Below are 19,595 nucleotides of genomic sequence, written 5' to 3'. Positions count from 1 at the left end.
GAAAATTGGATAGGATTGGGCCCTATTTACCTACCTCAGTGATTCTCAAATGTTTTAGCACCAGGATCCGCTTTTTAAAATAGCGCTCCTTCAGAACACACCTAGCTTTTTGAAACTTTACAAAAGGTGATATAGAAAGAAATAATATTTTTATTTCTTTATTTACATGTAAATTTACATGTAATACTTATTTATTTGCAAAAAAAAAACTTGATCCATTTCTTGTAAAGAGCCTCTAATGAACAGCCTCAAGGCTGTTTGCAGGGCAATTAGCAGCTATCTGATTTTTGAATAGCCTCAGAGCTTGAGGCAATTAGTTATCTGATCACCTGTGTTTTTCTTGGAGGCTCTGTAGGAGAAATCAGAAATCAGGTCCCAACCCACCAAGTGGGTCCCAACCCAGAGTTTGAGAAATGCTGACCTACTTAAAGCAATTCTAATTTATAATTCTAATTTATAAAAATGCGGAATGAAAACATTTAACCCTGCTTTCTGCACTTCTAAATTGGAGAACACCAAAATCCACGAAAAAATAAAACCATTTTCACCCACCTCTAGTTATAATTTAAGGGCCATTGATTTTCAACTGGTGTGCCGCAGTACATTGGTGTGCCTTGAAAGGTCTGCAGGTGTGCCTTGGGAGTTTGGAGCACAGCAGTTGAAAATCACTAAAAAAACTCTTCCAAATTCTGTGGCTGTTTTTAGGGCAACCACCTTTAGTAACAAATTCTGTCCCCCATCCTCTGCTGGCTTAAGCAGCCAGTGGAGGAAAAGGGACAATTTGTTACTGCAGACAGTTGCCCTAAAAACAAAGCTGCAGAACCTGAAAGTGTCTCCTGGAAGCCAGAAGTGATACTGCAAGAGGCAAAGACCATAGAGGTCAGGGTGCCATGAGAAGAAAAACATTGAAAATTGCTGGCTTTACCACACCCTGGCGTTTTGAGTAGAACAATGCCTTTCAGATAACTTGAACTATGAAACAAAACTGTCCATCCTGGTGTTCCTCCACTTCCCGGATGGGACTTCCATTTTAAAACCTGCCCTCCATTATGAGCCAAGCTAGCCTAACAAGTAAATTTGCTAGAAATGTGTGCCCCAGGTGACAGTATACTGAGAATCCCATTTTCCACAACATACATGAACCCAGGAATAGTTCATCTATTGTATTTGTACAGTAATGCTGGAATCTTACCAGTATATAGGGGATGCCTCCATATCCACAGATACTGTAACTGTAGATTCAGTTATCCACGGATCAGGTCCAGGACCCCAGCATGCGCACCGCTGTGCACATCCCTTTTGGAAGTGAGGGGAGCTTTCCTGGCCTCCCAATTCCTTATCAGGCATTTGAAACATAATTTTCAGTTTCTCTGTGAATCTGGAGGTCACATGCTTTGAGCTATACAGCTCAGTCTGAGCTTGGCAGAGGCTGGGGATGGATGTCTTCCGCCTCTGCTGAGCTCAGACTTCCCTCTGGAGGGGAGAGGAGCTATCCTTGCCTCCAGAGGCACCCCTTGGACCTTGAGGGTGGGTGTTTGCTCATATCTGTGGTTTCAGGTATCAGTGTGAGTGGGGGTGTGTGTATTCCAGAACGGAACCCCTGTGGATAAGGGAGAACACCTGTATACCTTAATGAAAGCAATTGAAATGACACATTTCCATTGTCTCATTGGACAATGTCGTGTTGATGGAAAGCATTTTCTCTGTTTTCCTCTCTTGCTGTGCTGGGCCATGTGATTAGAAAAAATTTGTAAGAATGGAAGTCTGATTGTGCCATTAACTGGTGAATTTCTAAGTGGCTGGTGTTATGTTGGAAGGGCCTTAAATATCTTGCTGAGCCCAAATAGTTCATTGCATTCAAGACTAATATTAACACTCTGTAACATTCTCTGTAAACACATGGTGGTTTATTATTTTTCAAGCCTCTGCGATACATCAAGAAGCTCTAGTTCAAATTATAACGTGTGGCTCAGGATATAATTGGCAATGAACTTCACTGCCAACATAATCTCTTTGCTTGTTGATTTGATCTGGGATTCAGGGAGAAGGAACCCATATTTGCCCGTATCACGAAGTTCAAGGGTGAAGGAGTACTTGATGCCCTGAGTGTAAGCCCAGTCATCAGAACAACCAGAGCTAGAATCTGTAAAACACGACAGCAAAATTAGTTGCTGCTATTGAGAACATGGCAGGAAAAACAAAGGGTTAGAAAATGATAGTAAAATGTGTTTGTGTAACTATTGTGAAGAGTTATTTTCTAAGGAAACAAATTCTGGAGCTTCCTGCCTGGAAGCCTTACATCTCAAAACCCAGGCATATGAGAATGACCTGTAATGATCTAGTGGTAATTGAATGAATTCTGCATATGCTCAGCTCTCTTCTTTGTTTTTGCTCCATATCAAAGTTGTGGCACTTGAAAGTAGTTTAAAGGATGGCCTTGGGTGAATTTAGATTAAGCCCTTAGAGCTGGTTTGCTTAGGGCCCAATCCTAGCCAACTTCCTAGCACTGGTGTAACCAAAATACAGCCCCAAAGTAAGAGAACAAATGTTCCCATACCTTGAGGAGGCTTCTGTAACTGCCTCTCTACCACAAGATGCAGGGCACACCCCATTGACACAGTTGCACTGGCACTGGAAAATTGGATAGGATTGGGCCCTTAGTGATCTTGAGCATATCTCTGTGGAAGTCCTCAGAGAAAACATGAATACTCCCCTCACCCAGGTTGTGGAGTGTACCGCATATTTTCCTCATAGGTACAATATCTTGTAACTGGGTCTTATTCCTTGGCAGTCAAAGCTCAGAGCATGGAGTAGCAATTGAAGCATTTGGGAGGTATAAAATCTTGTGGGATTTTACACAAAGAAGCCCAGAACTGGACCAAGAGGACATCAAATGGTCACGCTTCTGAGCGGAACACAGAGTTGCCAGTGTTTTTCAGACAGGCCCTCTCTGCCTTTAACAGAAGAAATCCAGCAGGCACAGAAGCTTTTCTGGCACATCGCTTGTGGAAGTTCGTTGGGCGACTACTTGAGAAGAGCCTTTTGGACTCCTGTACCAAGTCATTACAACCCCCCTCTTTAAGTCATTTCTGCCTAAAGTTGCATATACGCAACAAGGATCAAATATATAAATCTGTGGGCTGGGTAGAAATGGGTTTAAAAGGATCATCCAGACCCTTCATTTCTAGTATGCGACACAAATGAAACTATTTTTCATTGGAAATAAAGAGTTTTATGCTTTATTGTGTTGGGTTGTTTTATGTAATTTTTGGTGAACTGGTTGGGATGTTTATTTAACAGAAGAATGGGACATAAGTGTTTTTAAACAATCAAATAAACGGCTCAAATCTTTGTGTTGGAGCTGTGATGTAAAGTGCTTTGCAGCAGTGCAGGGACCCCACATGCTGATTGGAAGGTCAGTCTTCCTGCATGCGCCAGTGGAGGCTCACTGGAGCAGGTAAATCCAGCACAGGGGGTGGAACGGGGCAGGAAGGAGGTGGAATGGGGCAGGGGAGGGCAGAATGGGGAGGAGATGGGGTGGGGTGGGCAGATCAGGCTGGAAGGTGAGTGGATTTGGCAGCTGTGCATGTTGAATTCTGACCCCCTTCCTGGGTCTGATCCACCTGCACTGATCAATATGGACTTAGGCCAGCGATATCGCTGGTGCAGGTTTGAGTTGACCCATTGCAGCTGCTGGGGCTTATCCCAAGGAGACCTTTAGCAGCCAAAAATCCCCCCACAGCACCTGCACCACTACATCACTGTGTGGGTATTTAGTTAGGATTGGGTTGAAATAATTGTTAAGGAGCCCTGACGCTATTAAACAAATTTGTTCTGACTTTACTGCATTTAATGTGACATCCTAGTGAAAAAACGAAAATCTTTAAAAACACTTACAGAGTACAGTTGCTGACGTCCCATACTTGTATTCTTTACCATATAGGCTAAATATAGCTTTGGCTGCTCCCTTTGCAAGTTCAGTCTGATTTCAAAGAAATAAAAATAAAATAAACACACTCAGATACACACAAACTGTATTTTTTTTTTTTTATCTTAGAGAGCAAAACCATTCTGAGCAAATTTATAGGAAATTTGATGCAGTTATATTTAATTGGCCAGTGGAATCTGCCATAATTCTTGTTTGCCAATCTTGTTTGTATAAATGTATGCATCGATAAATGCAGTGAGCGCTCAGCACTAGCCAGCCTTGTTTGCTAGGCTGGACTCCCATATTTCTAAATGTGATTTCAAAGACATTAGTGGAAAGCCAGGGATTTTGTCATCATTAACGGAACCATTCTTAGCACTCGTATGTCCAAGTTGTATTTAGTGTCTATGGATCGCTATCATATGAAAGATATACCATGAATAAGAACTGTTCTAACCCCAGAGCTTTTACACAATAAACACCTCTCTAAAATAAATACTAACTTTGGGCCTAATCCTATCCAACTTTCCAACACTGATGCAGCTGTGCCAACATCCTGCAGAGAAGGATCCTCCTCGTTTATTCCCCTGCATCAGTGCTCGAAAGTTGGACAGGATCCGGCCCTTCCTTGAGTAGCACCTTTCTGCCTTGGAAGGACAAGATTTGTTGTCTGAATTTTGTGTAGCTGCAATTCTGCTCTGTAGGGCTTTCAACTCCACATGATTTTGGCTTTACAGTGTTTAAGAGCCAATAACAGCCAATATACAGATATTCAAAAAGTGGGCACATTTTCATTTTCACTGTACCAGTTCCTCATGGTTGCTTGTTTTCTCAAAAGTATAGCCATAAGGGAACAACAGCATCTGTGAATAGGAATGTATTGTCAGGTAGGCCTTGATTGAAGAAAGGTGGCTACGTAAGAAAGTTGTAACTGCTTTAGTTTCTTGTTCAGACTCTGCTGAAGGTCCACAATATATTTCTTGACATGGATCATGGGAAGCATCAACAGCTGTTGGAGGGAAAAGTTTTGTTCAATACCTTATACTTTATTTGAATCTGCACTAGCAAAATGAATGAGATCACAAGTTAAAATGCAGCGTACCTACAGAAATAGCTATTGTGGTGTGGAAGCAAGATGTCACTTGAACTGACCATTCCCGTTTGACAAACCAGCAGCATACAACTTATCATATGTTTGCAGAGACAAGTATTGTACAATTCTGAAATAGAATGTTGCCTTCAAGGAAGTGCCTTGTTGCTTAGATTGACTACTGTGAAATTTTTGTTGTTGTAATGCTTGGTATTTATAATATTGTGTGGATAAATTATTATTATTATTTGCTGCAGGTTTTCCGACTCCTTCATAGCAAACTAAAAGGGAATGCAGGAGCTAGTTCATTTTGTCTTCTTACTGTGCTGGGAGAAGTTGTCTGATATAGGGCCCAATCCTATCCTTTTGCCTCCCCCACTGATGCAGCTGTGCCAAGGAGGTTTGAGCTGCATCCTGCAGGGGTGGGGAGGTTTGCCATAACATGATGGGAGAGCGAAGTAGGGAAAAATTATACTTACCCTACTCTGCTGCACCATGGTCTACTATGGGTCGCCTTGGACCTGTGCCAGCTCTTTAGCTGGTGCAAGTTGGAAGAGACAAAGGGAGCATGCCAGCTGCTATTGGAGAGGATAACAATAGCCACACTGGGTACCACCCCTTTCCACCTCCATTATGTCCCCACCCTCCCCTTGTTCTGCCCTCCCCCCTCCCCATTCCACTTGCCCTGCCAACCTACCTGAGTCAGTGGGCCTTCCTCAACCTGCCATCATGCAGGGGGCAACTCTAGCTTTTCCACAAGTGATTTGGAAGTGCATGCCTTCATGCAGTGCCAGAGTAGGTGTTGTGACTGCCATAAGGCTGGAACCACTGTCGGAATACTAATTTTGGCAGCAGTGGAACCCAACAGGATGTGGCTACTAGTGATTCTCACTCTTTCAGAAGCGTCTCAAGACACTTTTGTTTTCCCAGTCTTTCCCTAATTTTCAGAAATTTTTAGTGCTTTCCATGATCTTTCCTCTCTACTTTTTCTTTGTTGTCTTTTTAGATTGTAGCTTTTGGCTAGACACTACTTCTGTTGTGTTTGAAAAGCACCTTGCTTTGAGGCACTTAAGAAATAAGAAATATTATGATTATTTATTACACCCAAATTCTCAGTTCCATTTGGTACTGGTGTTGCCAGTAAGTGTGGTTGCACACCCATGTGTACCATACCATGGTGGGCACACCAATTTTCAAGCCAATGTTAGACATATAGTTGCAGCAAACACGCACTTTTTAAAATTAATTAAGCCTATGGAAGTCAATGGTATGGTTCTGAAGGTAATGGACTATGGCCTTTAAAGTTACTTACAGCCCCAGGCAACATCGAAATTTCGGTTGAGGTCAACACCAACACAGCCACTGTTAGATGTATTAGAACGATTTTTTCGCCACATGCGATCCTACAACAAAATAATGGAGGGATTTCATATTGATAGGTAACTGAGATTCCTTTTTTTTAAAGGCAAATTGTCAATGAAATGACACAACGTGCACATGGTTACAGTGAGGACTTTTGTTAGACACACCGTTTTCTCCCCTATCTACTAAACAAATGCCTAGTAGGAGGGAACAAGCCCACTGGCTCTATCCCTGCCTACTAGCCATGTCCCTTAGTATCCAAGCACAGGGCTGGCTTTAAGCCAATTGTTCCCAGTTGGGCCCTGTGCCTAAAGGCTCCCTGCACTAGGGTAAAAAAAAAAATTACTGTAATATTTTTACTAGATCATTTCACAGTCACTAAAACAAGTGGTTTTGTAACTACAGGCAACCCCCTGTATCTGTAGGCCTGGTATCAGTGGATCCTCTTATCTGTGGTTCCCTGCAGCCCCCACCCACCACGCACCCATTACCTATGTTCATAACATTCACATGAAATGGCTCTTGCTTTACCAGAGCAAGCACACCAGACTCTTGCCATTACTGTCTCTTGCTTTAACAGATAAGCAAGCAGGCTTGTTAATGTTAACAGGAAAGCAGGCATGTTGAATATTAATGGGAAGGAGGAATAGGAAATTAATGCTCACTGTCCTTTCTACCCTGCCTGCCTATCCACTAAAGCAAGAGGTAAACGATAATTGCAAGAGGCTGCATGAAAGCCATGCCACCAGGAGACCGTGTCAAGGGCAGCCGGGGTGGATTTTGGCTGCAGCAAGGGCAGCGCCAATATCCTATGCCCCAGCCCAGGCCTGACATGCCTTCTTGGACCTACTCGGATTCACGCCAGCAAAATAAATGATGTGCATCTGAGTAGGCCCATTGGGGACCAAGGAGCAGCAGAGTAGTATGAAAGTACTTACCTCTCTGCCCCTGCCTGGCCTGTAGTATGCAGAGGAGGCTGGGTCAGTGCCGCTGCATGCTCTGGGCCAGTTAAGGATAGGATTGAACTGAAAAAATTTGTAGACCTTGAAATATTTTTTGGTAGTTAGAATCAGGGGCTTAATTATAAATTCTGGTCTTGTTAATGGTTCATTGTGCCTTTTTAAATAGATGGTATATGTGTCAGGAACAATCAACATGAATAATTTTATTTGCTGAAAATTAAAAAAAAAAGAACTTACGCCTGACCCAGTCTCATCTCTAGGTCAGAAACATTGCAGATTTTTAAAAAAACTATTGGAATCTGGATGCAATGCTGCCTGCAAAACTCTAGAGGGCAATGTACTGTCCAGTCACCTGAGACCATCTACCTGTCCTCTCTATGGAGGTGTGGTCCTCAACTATTTCGTTCCTCCCCTTCTAACATTCTCTCTCTTTCTCTCCAGATACCAAAGGATGTGCTTTGCCAGGCTTCCATGCCTACATGCCCATCCTCACCTTAACCAAGCTGTGTCTGTTTTACTGATAGCAGAAGTGGCCTGGGTGGTGGGACATGTCTTTACCATAGGAAGGGGGCTTTGGATGATTACTGTGCTATTTTGTCCTCTCCCTGCCAACATAAACCACATACCTGCTTCCAACTCCAGATATAACCATCAACGTTGACCAAAGGAATGACAAAGAAGTTCATATTGTCCAACATATTTGTCATGCTTTTGTCCTTCCCATAGGAGCTGGTGGCCTGAAAAATACAGTAGCAGGTTTAGCAGTTAGCTTTACTTAAGAGTTAAGAAGTAGATTAGCACAGCATACTGGATTCTCTGAAGAATTGAATCAATGTAGGAATCATTATAGATCACTTTGGTACTGTTTATTTTGGATTAACAGTCCCATAGTTGAAGAATCAACTTCACATTTCATTGTTTTTGTGAAAGGGGATTATGATTTTTCTGAATGCATCTCCCCTGTGATGTTTATTTATTTATTATATTTCTAGTTTTACTATTTTAGTAGCAATGCATTGGTAAGCTACCTTTATTTCTTTCATTTAGGCAAGCTAGCCCAGTTGTCAGCTTGAAAACAAGCTCCTTGAGCAGGTAGCGATAAGATAAAAATGGCATATATACAAAAAGAAATTAAAAAGCAAAAATCCCATAAGCAGGATTTAAAACAGCCACAGAATATGAAAGACAGAAGCAGAATGAAACCAACACTTGAAAACAGCAAGATAAAATCTGTCAGAAAAGGAACATAGAGTGACCACACAATGAAAGCTATTTACAATATCTGTGTAAACGAACGAGTCCTGATCTGGTACCTGAAACTTAAAAGCAAAAGTATGAGGAAGATGCTTTTGTACAAATTGATTGGCGGACTTGTGACCTCACCTCTTTCAGGAACCACTGGCAGAAGGCAGGTGAAATCCACTCTCGCGCATGCACTCCACAGTCTATGAACATGACCTTTTTCTTGCCACTTTTTTTCCCAACCTGCTTTTAAAATATCTATAGTTAGGAAGAACTTTTAAGGAGACACAGCTACAAATAGAACTAGCCCTTGCAGATATCTGAGTCCTTCCTCTTCACAGAAACAGATGTGCATGTTTAAAGAGCATCAAAGATGGTGCCAAAGTTGACAGAGTTCCTAGAGCACATGTTAGAGGCAAACTGGTGAGATTGTGGGATCTGTGACTGGGAGCCCCATCCTATCTTCTCCCCCCTCCCCCAGGCTGGTGCAGGTTCTTTGAACATTATTCTAAAGAGAACTTTGTACCTTAAGAAGGTATATGGGTCGCTTTTCAAAGGTTCTTCCGATATGGATGCGAGAAACCAGCTGTGGGTTCTTTTTGGCAATTCTGGCAGTCCATGCAGAAATCTGGATTGAAGGATGATGTACAGTTGCTCACCTAATATAGGATTAAATACTGAAACCCACAGACTATTTTCTGATTGCAATAGCTGAAGTTCATGATACCAGACCACTAAGATATGTCCAGAGCATGGCATGTTATCCCATGCCTTCTTCTCTGCCTGAGGAGCTCTCCTCTGCATCTGTTAGAGTCTTCAGAACAAGCTGCTGTAAAAGGCAAGAGGAGCAGGAGCTGGTAGAAGTGTTGACAACCCTGCCTCCATTTGAAGACATGCAATGCACACTGGAATGGCCTTGTGCATCTAATTTGTTAGCTTTCCTGTTTCTCTGCCCAGACAGCTGGGCCATAGTAACCGTAAATATAAAACTGTGGAGGAAGGCAGGTAAAAATGCCTCTTCTCCCCAATCTTTGAAGAATATTTCCACAGAGAACCGCAGAGCCTTTTTTTCCCTCACAGTCTGAACCCCACTGCGTATGAAGAAAACCGGGGGAAACAGGTTTTCCGTTTGTTTTAATTCTGAATTTTTCATTTGACTTTCTGTTCCCAGGTATGAATGCTGAAATACAGAACAACCAATTGCATAGTGGCACCTTCAAGACCGTTTTGTGGCAAACATGTGTGCCGTTCCAAGTCTATATGAGTGCCCCCCCAGCTGGCACAAGACCTCCTGATGCCTGAGGCACCAAGCCAACTGCTATCCCCTTACTAGATGATGTGCCAACCTCGCTCCTCCAGCTCTCCAGTGTTCTAGCTCAGCAATCTCCCCCCCCTTTCCCCCCTGCTAAATATAAGAGGACATCACTTTGGAAGATGCCTTTTCGCCCAGTTAACCAGGGTTACAATGTGTGCAAAGCAGTCTGTTAAATGCACAGTTGAGACCATTGCTTTTGGCAAATTTGTGTGTTTGCAGAGCCTTTCTCTAGGAGGCTCAACGATCTCCGACACTCTATCTCTCGATACTGAGCTAAACAAACGCATCGGTAAAGCAGCTACCACGTTTTCCAGACTCACAAAGAGAGTCTGGTCCAACAAGAATCTGACAGAACATACCAAGATCCAGGTCTACAGAGCTTGCGTCCTGAGTACACTTCTGTACTGCAGCAAGTCATGGACTCTCCGCTCACAAACAGGAGAGGAAACTGAACGCTTTCCACATGCGCTGCCTCCGGCGCATTCTTGGCATCACCTGGCAGGACAAAGTTCCTAACAACACAGTCCTGGAACGTGCTGGAATCCCTAGCATGTATGCACTTCTGAAACAGAGACGCCTGCGTTGGCTCGGTCATGTCGTGAGAATGGATGATGGCCAGATCCCAAAGGATCTCCTCTATGGAGAACTCATGCAAGGAAAGCGCCTTACAGGTAGACCACAGCTGCGATACAAGGACATCTGCAAGAGGGATCTGAAGGCCTTAGGGATGGACCTCAACAAGTGGGAAACCCTGGCCTCTGAGCGGCCCGCTTGGAGGCAGGCTGTGCAGCATAGCCTTTCCCAGTTTGAAGAGACACTTGGCCAACAGACTGAGGCAAAGAGGCAAAGAAGGAAGGCCCATAGCCAGGGAGACAGACCAGGGGCAGACTGCACTTGCTCCCGGTGTGGAAGGGATTGTCACTCCCGAATCGGCCTTTTCAGCCACACTAGACACTGTGCCAGAACCACCTTTCAGAGCGCGATACCATAGTCTTTCGAGACTGAAGGTTGCCAGTACAATCTCTAGCTGAGCTGAACACCAAGGGATGGGGAGGGCCCAGCTAGTGGATGCAAGCAGACAGGATCCTGCTCCCCCACTCTGTGCATGTTGACTTGTACAGTCATGTAATGTGTGTTTCTTTCATGTGTCTGATGAAGTGCGCTTTGGGCCAGGACACCTGCCCACAGTAATGTTTGTTAGTCTTTACAATACCATAGAACTCTTTGCTGTGACTGGTGCAGCAAATTACGTAATATACCTCCTAATACACCTCAATTTTCTCAAGTACAGAATACTCATTCGGTATCCCATCAAGCAAATAGGCCCAATCACCCCCTGTAAATATCTTCATGTAAAAAGAAGAGGGAAAAAAAATCACATGCACACACCCTTCATGCTTTACAGAGTATACATGCCTCTCCCACTCAGACATGCTTACCCCAGGACAATATACAACAAGTGAGAACTGGCTCTGTTTTCCCTTTGATCCAACCAGTGGGAGTCAGGATCAGATAGCACTGCCCTTTCAGCTCAGAAATTTTATGCTGTACCTTGTGCCATTCGTTATATTTTGTATAGCTGTGTTTGCCGGTGGAATTCCTGTCAAGCTGTTTTTCAATGTCTTTTTGAAGGTTCTGAAATAAAATTCTACATGATAAAAAAACAAAAAATCAGACTCGAGATAAAGGAAATAGTAGTCCATTTGCAGCATATTTCTTAACTGTACTTCATTATTCTTTATGTACAAGGTTTATTAGATTTTGTACACCCTTTCATATAAGAATCAAAGCACATGATCCGGCTAACATTGTTTGCGATTCCTATTAAAAGCAATGGGGTTTAAGGTAGTTGTGACAATCTTGTTGCATTGCTTTCAGCGGAACTTGAGTCACAGCTGACTTTAACTTTTTAAGTTATTAAGAACAGAAGGTGCATGAGGTCATTTCCTAGCCTTGCACACCATGAATTGAAATCCTTCTATTCATGGAATGAGAACTCTTAGTCCAGCTGCCCTGCTGTGAGCAGAAGAACTTTCAGTCATGGAGCACAAGGGCAGATACAATTCATGCTTTATCTGATATTGTCAATAAAGTCTTTCTAGCTGCAAAACAAAACAAACAAGCAGATATTCAACATTTTCAAGGTCTTTTCATAAAATAATAGAGTTGGAAGGGACCTAATAGATCATCTAGTCCAACCCCCCTGCCTGTATCAGGAAATTCTCCTAGAGCAGGGGTGTCCAAAGTTTTTGGCAGGAGGGCCACATCATCTCTCTGACACTGTGTCAGGGGCTGGGGGGGGGAATAATTAATTTACATTTAACATCTGAATAAATTTACATAAGTTTACATAAATGAATATATTAAAGATGAATTTATACGACTACATGAAGGTCTTGCAATAGCTCAAGGCCTATAGAAGGCCTTGCACAAAGCAAAACTGGCCTTTCCTTTGCTGCTGCTACTGCATCACAGATGTGAAACAGCAAGCAGTGGAGGGAGCCCTCATCCAACAGCTCACGTGAGAGGTCAAACAGTCACCCTCACACTGAGAGCAGTTGCGTCGGACCAGTGCAGGCTCCAACAAATCTCCGGAGGCCCAGAGACTCATTGGAGACTGGGGGTTCCCTGAGGGCCGCATTGAGAGTCCTTGAGGGCCGCAAGTGGCCCCAGGGCCAGGGTTTGGGCACCCCTGTCCTAGAGCGTCTCCAACAGATACTTGTCAAGCCTCTGCCTAAAGATCTACAGTGAGAGAGAGAGAGAGAGAGAGAGAGAGAGAGAGAGAGAGAGTTCACCACTTCCTTGGCAATCTGTTCCACTGCCGAACTGCCCTTACTGTCAGGAATCTTCTCCCAATATCAAATCGGAATCTCTTCTCTTGCACTTTATACCTGTGGGATCTTCAAGGTCTCGGGTGATGATTTATTAGTTAATTTACATCCCAATCCTAACTTGTGCTGGAACGGGCAGGCCAGCGGGCCTGCGCTCTATCCAGCACAACTTTTGGGCTGCTCTTGGGTTAGGCCAAGACAAGGGGAGGCTTTTCCCCTTACCCTGGGGAGAGCCACATCAGCCCCAATAGGGCTACTCGAATCTGTGCCACCTAAGTTGGGGGCGCAAATCCAAGCAGCCTGAAGCTGCATAAGTGCTGGGTCCTGGCCCTGCCTCAGACTTCCCGCCCACTCCTGGGAACACCCGCTGCCTGCCCTTCCCCACCCCAAAACGCCTCCCTCCTGCCTCCTCCCCGCCCTCCCCACACCCCCCCAACTCCTGTGCTGGTTGAGCTCGGCCAATGCCAGCTCACTCCGTCCTGGGCCCCACGTTGGTGTGGGGAGGCTGGCGCATGTCCATGCATCACTAACTCCACTTATGTTGGCTTGAAAGTGTTCTATGGCACTTTCGCAATGACAATAGGCTGGTGCAAAGGACTTGTGCCGGCTCATCTGCCAGTCAGGATTGCGCCCTAAGCAATTCAACTGCACCTTATGCAGGAAACAATTCCTAATTCTTTAAACGAAAGTGCGCGTCAAACAACCACAAAGATATCACTTCTATGCCACTTTATCTATTATGGCTTTCTCAAAAGACTCCTAGGAATGGTAGTTTCATGCAGTGCTGAGGTTCTTATTCTTCCCATTCTCAAACAACAGTACCCAGGGTCACCTGAGAGCAGGGATTGGCCATCAAATGAATTTAAGTTTGCAGCACTGACGTGCCTTTAGAGTGCAATTTTGCCATGATTTATGCATCCATGTTCTCTTCAGCTTAATATTTGTGTGAGTGTGGGAATGTGTCTTTAGGGCTTGGGGTATTGACCTACAACTTCCCTGCACAATGCAGTACTGCCAAGTGCACTCCTTCAAACCCTCCAGCCAGGTGCAGCTTGCATATGGGCATGGGAAGTTTGCACAAGCTAGCTCCTTTCAGCAAGACTGTTGTGGCTGTGGCTGTTGTGGCTGTACAGTTTCAGCCACCTCCAGCTAGGAGTAACAGTTGTGTGTTCTTGGAATGAGGGCTATTGTGCCTGATTGGAGCAATTGCAACAGACTGACACATGGGTAAACATTCAGAAATACTGCAAACATCTTTACCATCTCCTTTAAAGCTCCATCTCTGATCAGGTGCCCAAACTGAACCCAAACCCAAACTCAAAATTTAGTTCAGAGAGGTTGTTTCCGTGAACTGGAATTGGATCCAAAACAAATCTCCTGATTGCCTTGAATCTGAACTAGATCCTAAACACAAAGAAGTGGTAACTGATCAAACCCAATGGCTCAATAATCAGGCACTCGAAATTGAATGATAGTGTTTTCTGAACCAGAGAGTTAAAAAGTGTTGCTGAACCAAAAGTGAACCTATTTTTTTAATGGTTTGATCCTCTATTTTTGTTCTCTACAGATTTTTCGGGGTGGCTGGCAATACACCTGATAAGCAAGTACAGTATAACCTACTCATAATATATTTCATTTTTCTCCATGAGAGTCTGGACAGTTGTAGACTTATCAGCGCTGACTTGGAAATCCACTACCCTCTGGCTGATTATATGCAATGCTGAGTCAGGAAACCAAAAGTCAAGCTGCACAGGAATAAAATACAAAATTCTCATTATTGAAGTCACCATGTACATGAAATTGAGTCAAAAAGAAGTGCTGTTGCTGCTCTAGCTTCCGAGACTGATCTCTCTTCTGATCTGTCTTTGAGAGTAGAACCAACTCAGGTCGATGAAGGGTTAATTATTAATTTCTCAGCTATATCAGAGCTCATGGAAGTTCAGACAGGCTTTAGAAGAACGCCTTCTTCAGCATGAGCAGGAAGGAAAAGCATGTGTAAGTTTTCCACTGGGATTTTAGTGAGATCTGAGCAACAGAGATTGTATATAAAAATGTAATGTGTACTTCTTGTGTGGAATATTGTGTTACAATGTTGTTCAGCGGTCCACAGATTTTGGCTGGCCTTAATAACCATTCAGTATCTGTGATTGCCCCTGATTTGACCCCCCAGAATGCTCAACTGCTCAGGAGAAAGAAGGGGTTGGTCTTCCACTTCACACTGGGCTCAGGAGACACTCAAGAGTAATGACAGCTTCTCCTGCTGTTTCTTGATATCTCCAAAGCCTGCCATAAAGTTAGAGACTGACCCCTTCATTTCCTTGGAATTCTCTGTGCATATGAGCAAGAAACAAGATATGCCTCTCCCCCCAAAGTATTTATCACTACTCAGGGGTCAACAACCTACCACTTGCTTCTGGATGCTCAGCACAAATTGAGAGACCTGTCCCCTTCCACAAGTTATCGCATGGATAACTTCAATACGTTATTGCATGAATAACTTGTGGAAGGGGACAGGTCTCTCAATTTGTGTTGAGCAAACAGAGGTAAGTAGTAGGCTGTCATTCAATTTGTGGTTGCTTTTGGCAGCCTGACAACTGAAGTTGTAGACCCCTTAAATCCCATGATCTGTGGTGGAATTTTGCTTCCCAATCCCATCACAGCTAGGGCTATGACCTTTCCTGAGGATGGAACTCTCATTAGGAGTTACACAGGTTTGCAGCATTTCTTTGTGAATCAGGAAAACTAAAAGGTTTCCAGACAGCTTAAAGTTCAACTTTTAATTTTGATGTAGTATCTCCTACAGGGTTTAACTGGTGGCATCTTAACACAATCAGAAGATCTGCTTTGGGATCGTGTTTCTCCTAAGACAGGGCTTTACAGATTGGGGTGTCATGACGCCCCAGACTGGGGGCCCTGACCTGTTTCTCCTTAAGAGATGGGGGCAGCGAGGAGGCAGGCAGTGGTGCAATCCCCAGGATCACGCCGCTTGGGGGGGGGCTGCAGGGGCCTGGGTACACTTACCAGAGTCTCCTGCAGCTTCCAAAGGGTGCAGGGAACCCTGCGCAGCTGTCAGCAGGGCTCCCCAAAGCTTCACATGTGAAAGTGGAGCGATCGCACTCCACTTCCGCTAAACCAGAAGTGGAGCGCAATTGCGCCACTTTTACTTTTGAAGCATTGGGGAGCCCTGCGGACAGCTGGGCAGGGCTCCCTGCACCCCCGGGAGGCTGCATGAGGCTCTGGTAAGTGTACCCAAGCCCCTGCAGCCCCCCTAAGCGGCATGATCCTGGGGATCGCTCTGCTGCCTTCCTGCTGCATCCCCACACCCCCACAAGAACTTACTGCGGCTTTCAAACTCCCTGGGAGTTTGAAAATCACAGCCCTAAGGAAAGGTCAAATATCTTTAGTAATATTTTTCCTGCTTCTTGAATTCAGTAGAAGGAGCAGTGCTGCTTGAGTTCAAGCTTTCCTGGAAGTCCTACCCTCTTATCTGGGTTTTCCAACCCCCTCCCCCCAGTTGTAAATAGGTGGGGATAACTGGTACTCAGAGGTGCTTTGAGCAGTGTTGGATTTTGAAGTGCAGGAGCTCAGCAACCCACCATAGCTGTGCCACTCTCAAGGTCCACAGTGTGCTGTGTGGACCACTGGTGCTGCAACTGCTATGCATTGCACAGCTACGACCAGTGCAAAGGCCAGGAGGCCTGGCAACACCATTACACATGGATGGGCGGTCCATGGATGGGCGGTCTATGTTGGTGATGAGGGCAGATTGAGGGCAGATTAGGGTGGGGATTGGTCTGGGCTGGGAGATTTGAGGGTGGGATGGGTGGATCTCAGTGATAGCCATGTCCACCAGATCCAGAACCCCTCTCTCAGGCCTGACATGCTCCCAGAGCAGAACAAAAGTGTAGGCATAGATCTGCCTACAATAGGCAGCAATGGAGGAAATATGTAACACTTTACTTACATCTCTTGGCTGACCTGCTCCCTTCCTGGCATGCAGGATATAGTGGAGGCTGCAGTGGTGGTCCTAAATCCTGCACACCAGTGGGGGATTGGGCCATAATTCTATTTTACAGGTTTATCCCAGCAGAACAACAATATCTGAAAATGGCCTAGGTTGGAGTTGAAATAATATGCCCTGCTTTAGCAAGAAAGCCCTATAACATGGCAGTAATATAGTGCTTTGTATGTACTTTACCTGAATCTTGGCATGGCAAATGCAAGCAGCCAGCTTTTTGAAGAGAAGTGGGGTCTGGGTCTGATCAGTGTCTCAATGGGAGACTGCCTAGGAACCCCATGTGTGCCACCTTGATTTCCACAGAAGGAAGGGGAACTGTAAACATTAAAATTTCCTAAAGTCCTCTTTGAGCCCTTCATCAAACTAACCCCTTGATTTGGAAAGGATTGAGGGAAAATTGTGCTTAGTGCTCTTAGACTGGGGTACTCAGGATGTAAAATATTTTGTTCTTATTTGTTTAACCTCTGGCAACACATGTTCAAAAAAAACTTGAGTTACAAAGGAACAAAAGACATTGTAAGCTTCCAATATGACCAATCAAAAAACAAAATCCCATTAAAATGTCAAGGCCTTCTCCAAATGTTTACATTAGCCTTGTAAAGCACTCTGGCCAGAGGTGAATCTGGGGTTTACAGTGCTAAAAGGAGGGTGTCGAAAGGAGTGAAAGACAAATGCACGGTGATTTTACTGCCTTATAAGTTGAGCTGCTTTATGAGTCTTGACTGCTGTAGTCTTGACTGGGGTTTTCTAGCCCTTGGATCTGCTCTGAGCCATTTCTGTGTTGCTCTATGAAAATATGTTTTTGAATATGTTTCATCTAGGATCTTTGAAACTAAAAGGAGACCACCATGGGAGAGAGTTGGTTGGTCACTTAAAACTTTTTATAAGGCAACAGGAGAAGGGTTCACACCTGGTTCACAACTGTTCCACAGCTATTTTCAGTTATTCTGTGTGGGCTAAATGAATGTGCCTGGGGAAGGAGTGGCATTATGGCGACAGTCATAATGTACATACGTATATTCATTAGAATGTATATAAAGAGCCCTGGATCTCCTGTATGAATTCTAAGGCTCTGTCATAATTTGGTAATACCTGGGGGTGGGACTGAGTGAAAATTCTTGATAAAGTATGTTGTGTTGTAAAATTTTGACACTTTTCCCAAATTCAACATTTTGGATTTAGGTAGCATACAAAGTATTTCAGTGCTAATGTAAAAGATGACTGCAAAGTGTTTTTGTTTTTTTTTTAAATAGGGCCTTTTATATTTTCTTAGTTAGAGGCTCCTGAATACCTCGGTAAGCATTTTGAGTCATTGTTACAAATTAAAAATAGTTCTGATGATACTTAAAAGATATTCAGCAATCAGATCACAAAGCTGAGGGTGTGGGGGAGGAACCATTCGGCATGTAAAAATGTCTTACCCGTATGGTGCGGGCCATATGCTTCATGAAGCTCACTTGTTTTTCATTTTGAGGCTTTGCACGAAACACCTTTGCGCTTCAGAACATAAAATCAAGGCATAAGTAGCATATTGGGACATGAAAAGCATTTCCCTGCCCTCTTTTAGTTTAAGCAAGAAAGCTCTACCTGTCAAAACGTCGAGCAGAAATGAGAACAAAAGTGGTGGCAATCAAGCCCAAAGCCAATAGAGAGTTCATGTTTCTTTTCCTCTGCAGCAATTGATCTCTGTCATCTTTATTCTCTGCTTGGTGATCAACTGACTTCCTTAGGGGCATTCATTGGATAATATGAGGATTCTGCTGCCATACCTGTGTTCGTATTTCATGCAATTACAATTCCCATTACTGACTCGAAACTAGTTCAGGAAATGACACAGCAATTTAGACCATCAAAAGCAATTGCTACATAAAATCATGGCTAGAATCAAAGAATGTTAGTGTTGGAAGTTACCTTGGAGGTCATCTAGTCCAGCCCCCTACTCAGTGCTACAGCATTCCTGATAGGTGACCTTCCAGCGTCTGCTTGAAAACCTCCAATGAGGAATAACCATAATTCCTGAAAAAAACAGACTATTCCAGGGCCAGACAGGTCTTACTTACAGAATATTTTGTCACAACTAGCCTCAATCAACTTCACTGTTGTCTCAACCTCAACCTCAATCTCAATCAACTTCACTGTTGTCTCAACCACTGTTGTCATCGGTCCTAGTCCTGCTTTCAGGAGCCACCATGAGTATCCGTTTTCTCTGGATATTTACTGAATATTCCCAGACCCTGTTGTATGCTAGTGCATTGCACCAAGAATATGGGAAACTGTTGGCTCTTATTTTCTCTCAAGCAAAGTGAAAAAGTATCATTCCATGGTTATGTTCATAAATTGTCCCTTGATATAATCATGAACTGAAGAGAGGCCATAATCACGAGTGCCCCTGTTCTGAGTTCAGTGTTGTGGCTCCACTTGTCCGATCCTGACAATTTTATCCTGGCCCTTAGTTGCTCTCCTGTAATTTATTTTGGGCTCTACGAGTCCTGCTTTCAGGATGGAAATTTTCTAGGGCACAATCTAGATTTTAGTCCTTGATCCCCTGCTTCTTTTTATCTTCTTCACTGCAGTGAGGCCCCAGGAACTGGGCTGAAAATTTTACTCCTGGTGCTATTTTTATTTTTACATGTTTGGGATCTGCTGTAGCCTTGTTCTCATTTCTCTTATCACAAATGGGAATGCAGAGCTTAATCTCCCTGTCTGGTACATTATCATTAGCAGTTGGTCTCAGTCACTTTCTTATCGAGTATTTTGTAACGGGCACCTCTTCTGGTTAGATGTAGAAGATAGCTGTCTCTGTCCTTCAGATGACTCCACTTAATGGCGTCGCTAGGAGGTGTGGGG

At 43.9% G+C, this 19,595-nt stretch overlaps 1 protein-coding gene across 1 annotated transcript; it reads right to left on the bottom strand.

The window, feature by feature from the left end:
* Window positions 1–1,955: 1,955 nt before the first annotated feature.
* Window positions 1,956–18,406, bottom strand: LOC136645285 (mast cell carboxypeptidase A-like). The gene is made up of 11 exons (XM_066621521.1): window positions 18,336–18,406; window positions 18,170–18,245; window positions 14,351–14,475; window positions 11,451–11,547; window positions 9,111–9,212; window positions 8,726–8,827; window positions 7,969–8,079; window positions 6,331–6,421; window positions 4,735–4,937; window positions 3,898–3,982; window positions 1,956–2,143 (listed from the first exon to the last, which is right to left on the bottom strand). Exons 1-11 carry the CDS (start codon window positions 18,404–18,406, stop codon window positions 1,956–1,958), a joined length of 1,251 nt encoding a protein of 416 aa, XP_066477618.1.
* Between the last annotated feature and the right edge of the window lie 1,189 nt (window positions 18,407–19,595).

Source organism: Tiliqua scincoides, chromosome 3, assembly GCF_035046505.1.
Source record: "Tiliqua scincoides isolate rTilSci1 chromosome 3, rTilSci1.hap2, whole genome shotgun sequence".
Lineage (NCBI taxonomy): Eukaryota > Metazoa > Chordata > Lepidosauria > Squamata > Scincidae > Tiliqua > Tiliqua scincoides.
This window is presented reverse-complemented; position numbering and strand designations above follow the sequence as displayed.

Coding starts and splice junctions, on each gene's coding strand:
- LOC136645285 (XM_066621521.1), bottom strand. CDS start 18,406: ATGAACTCTCTATTGGCTTTGGGCTTGATTGCCACCACTTTTGTTCTC. Junction 14,476..18,169: donor ATATGGCCCGCACCATACGG/GTAAGACATTTT, acceptor ATTCCTGTGCAG/CTTGACTTTTGGTTTCCTGA. Junction 2,144..3,897: donor GACGTCAGCAACTGTACTCT/GTAAGTGTTTTT, acceptor CGTGTTTTACAG/ATTCTAGCTCTGGTTGTTCT.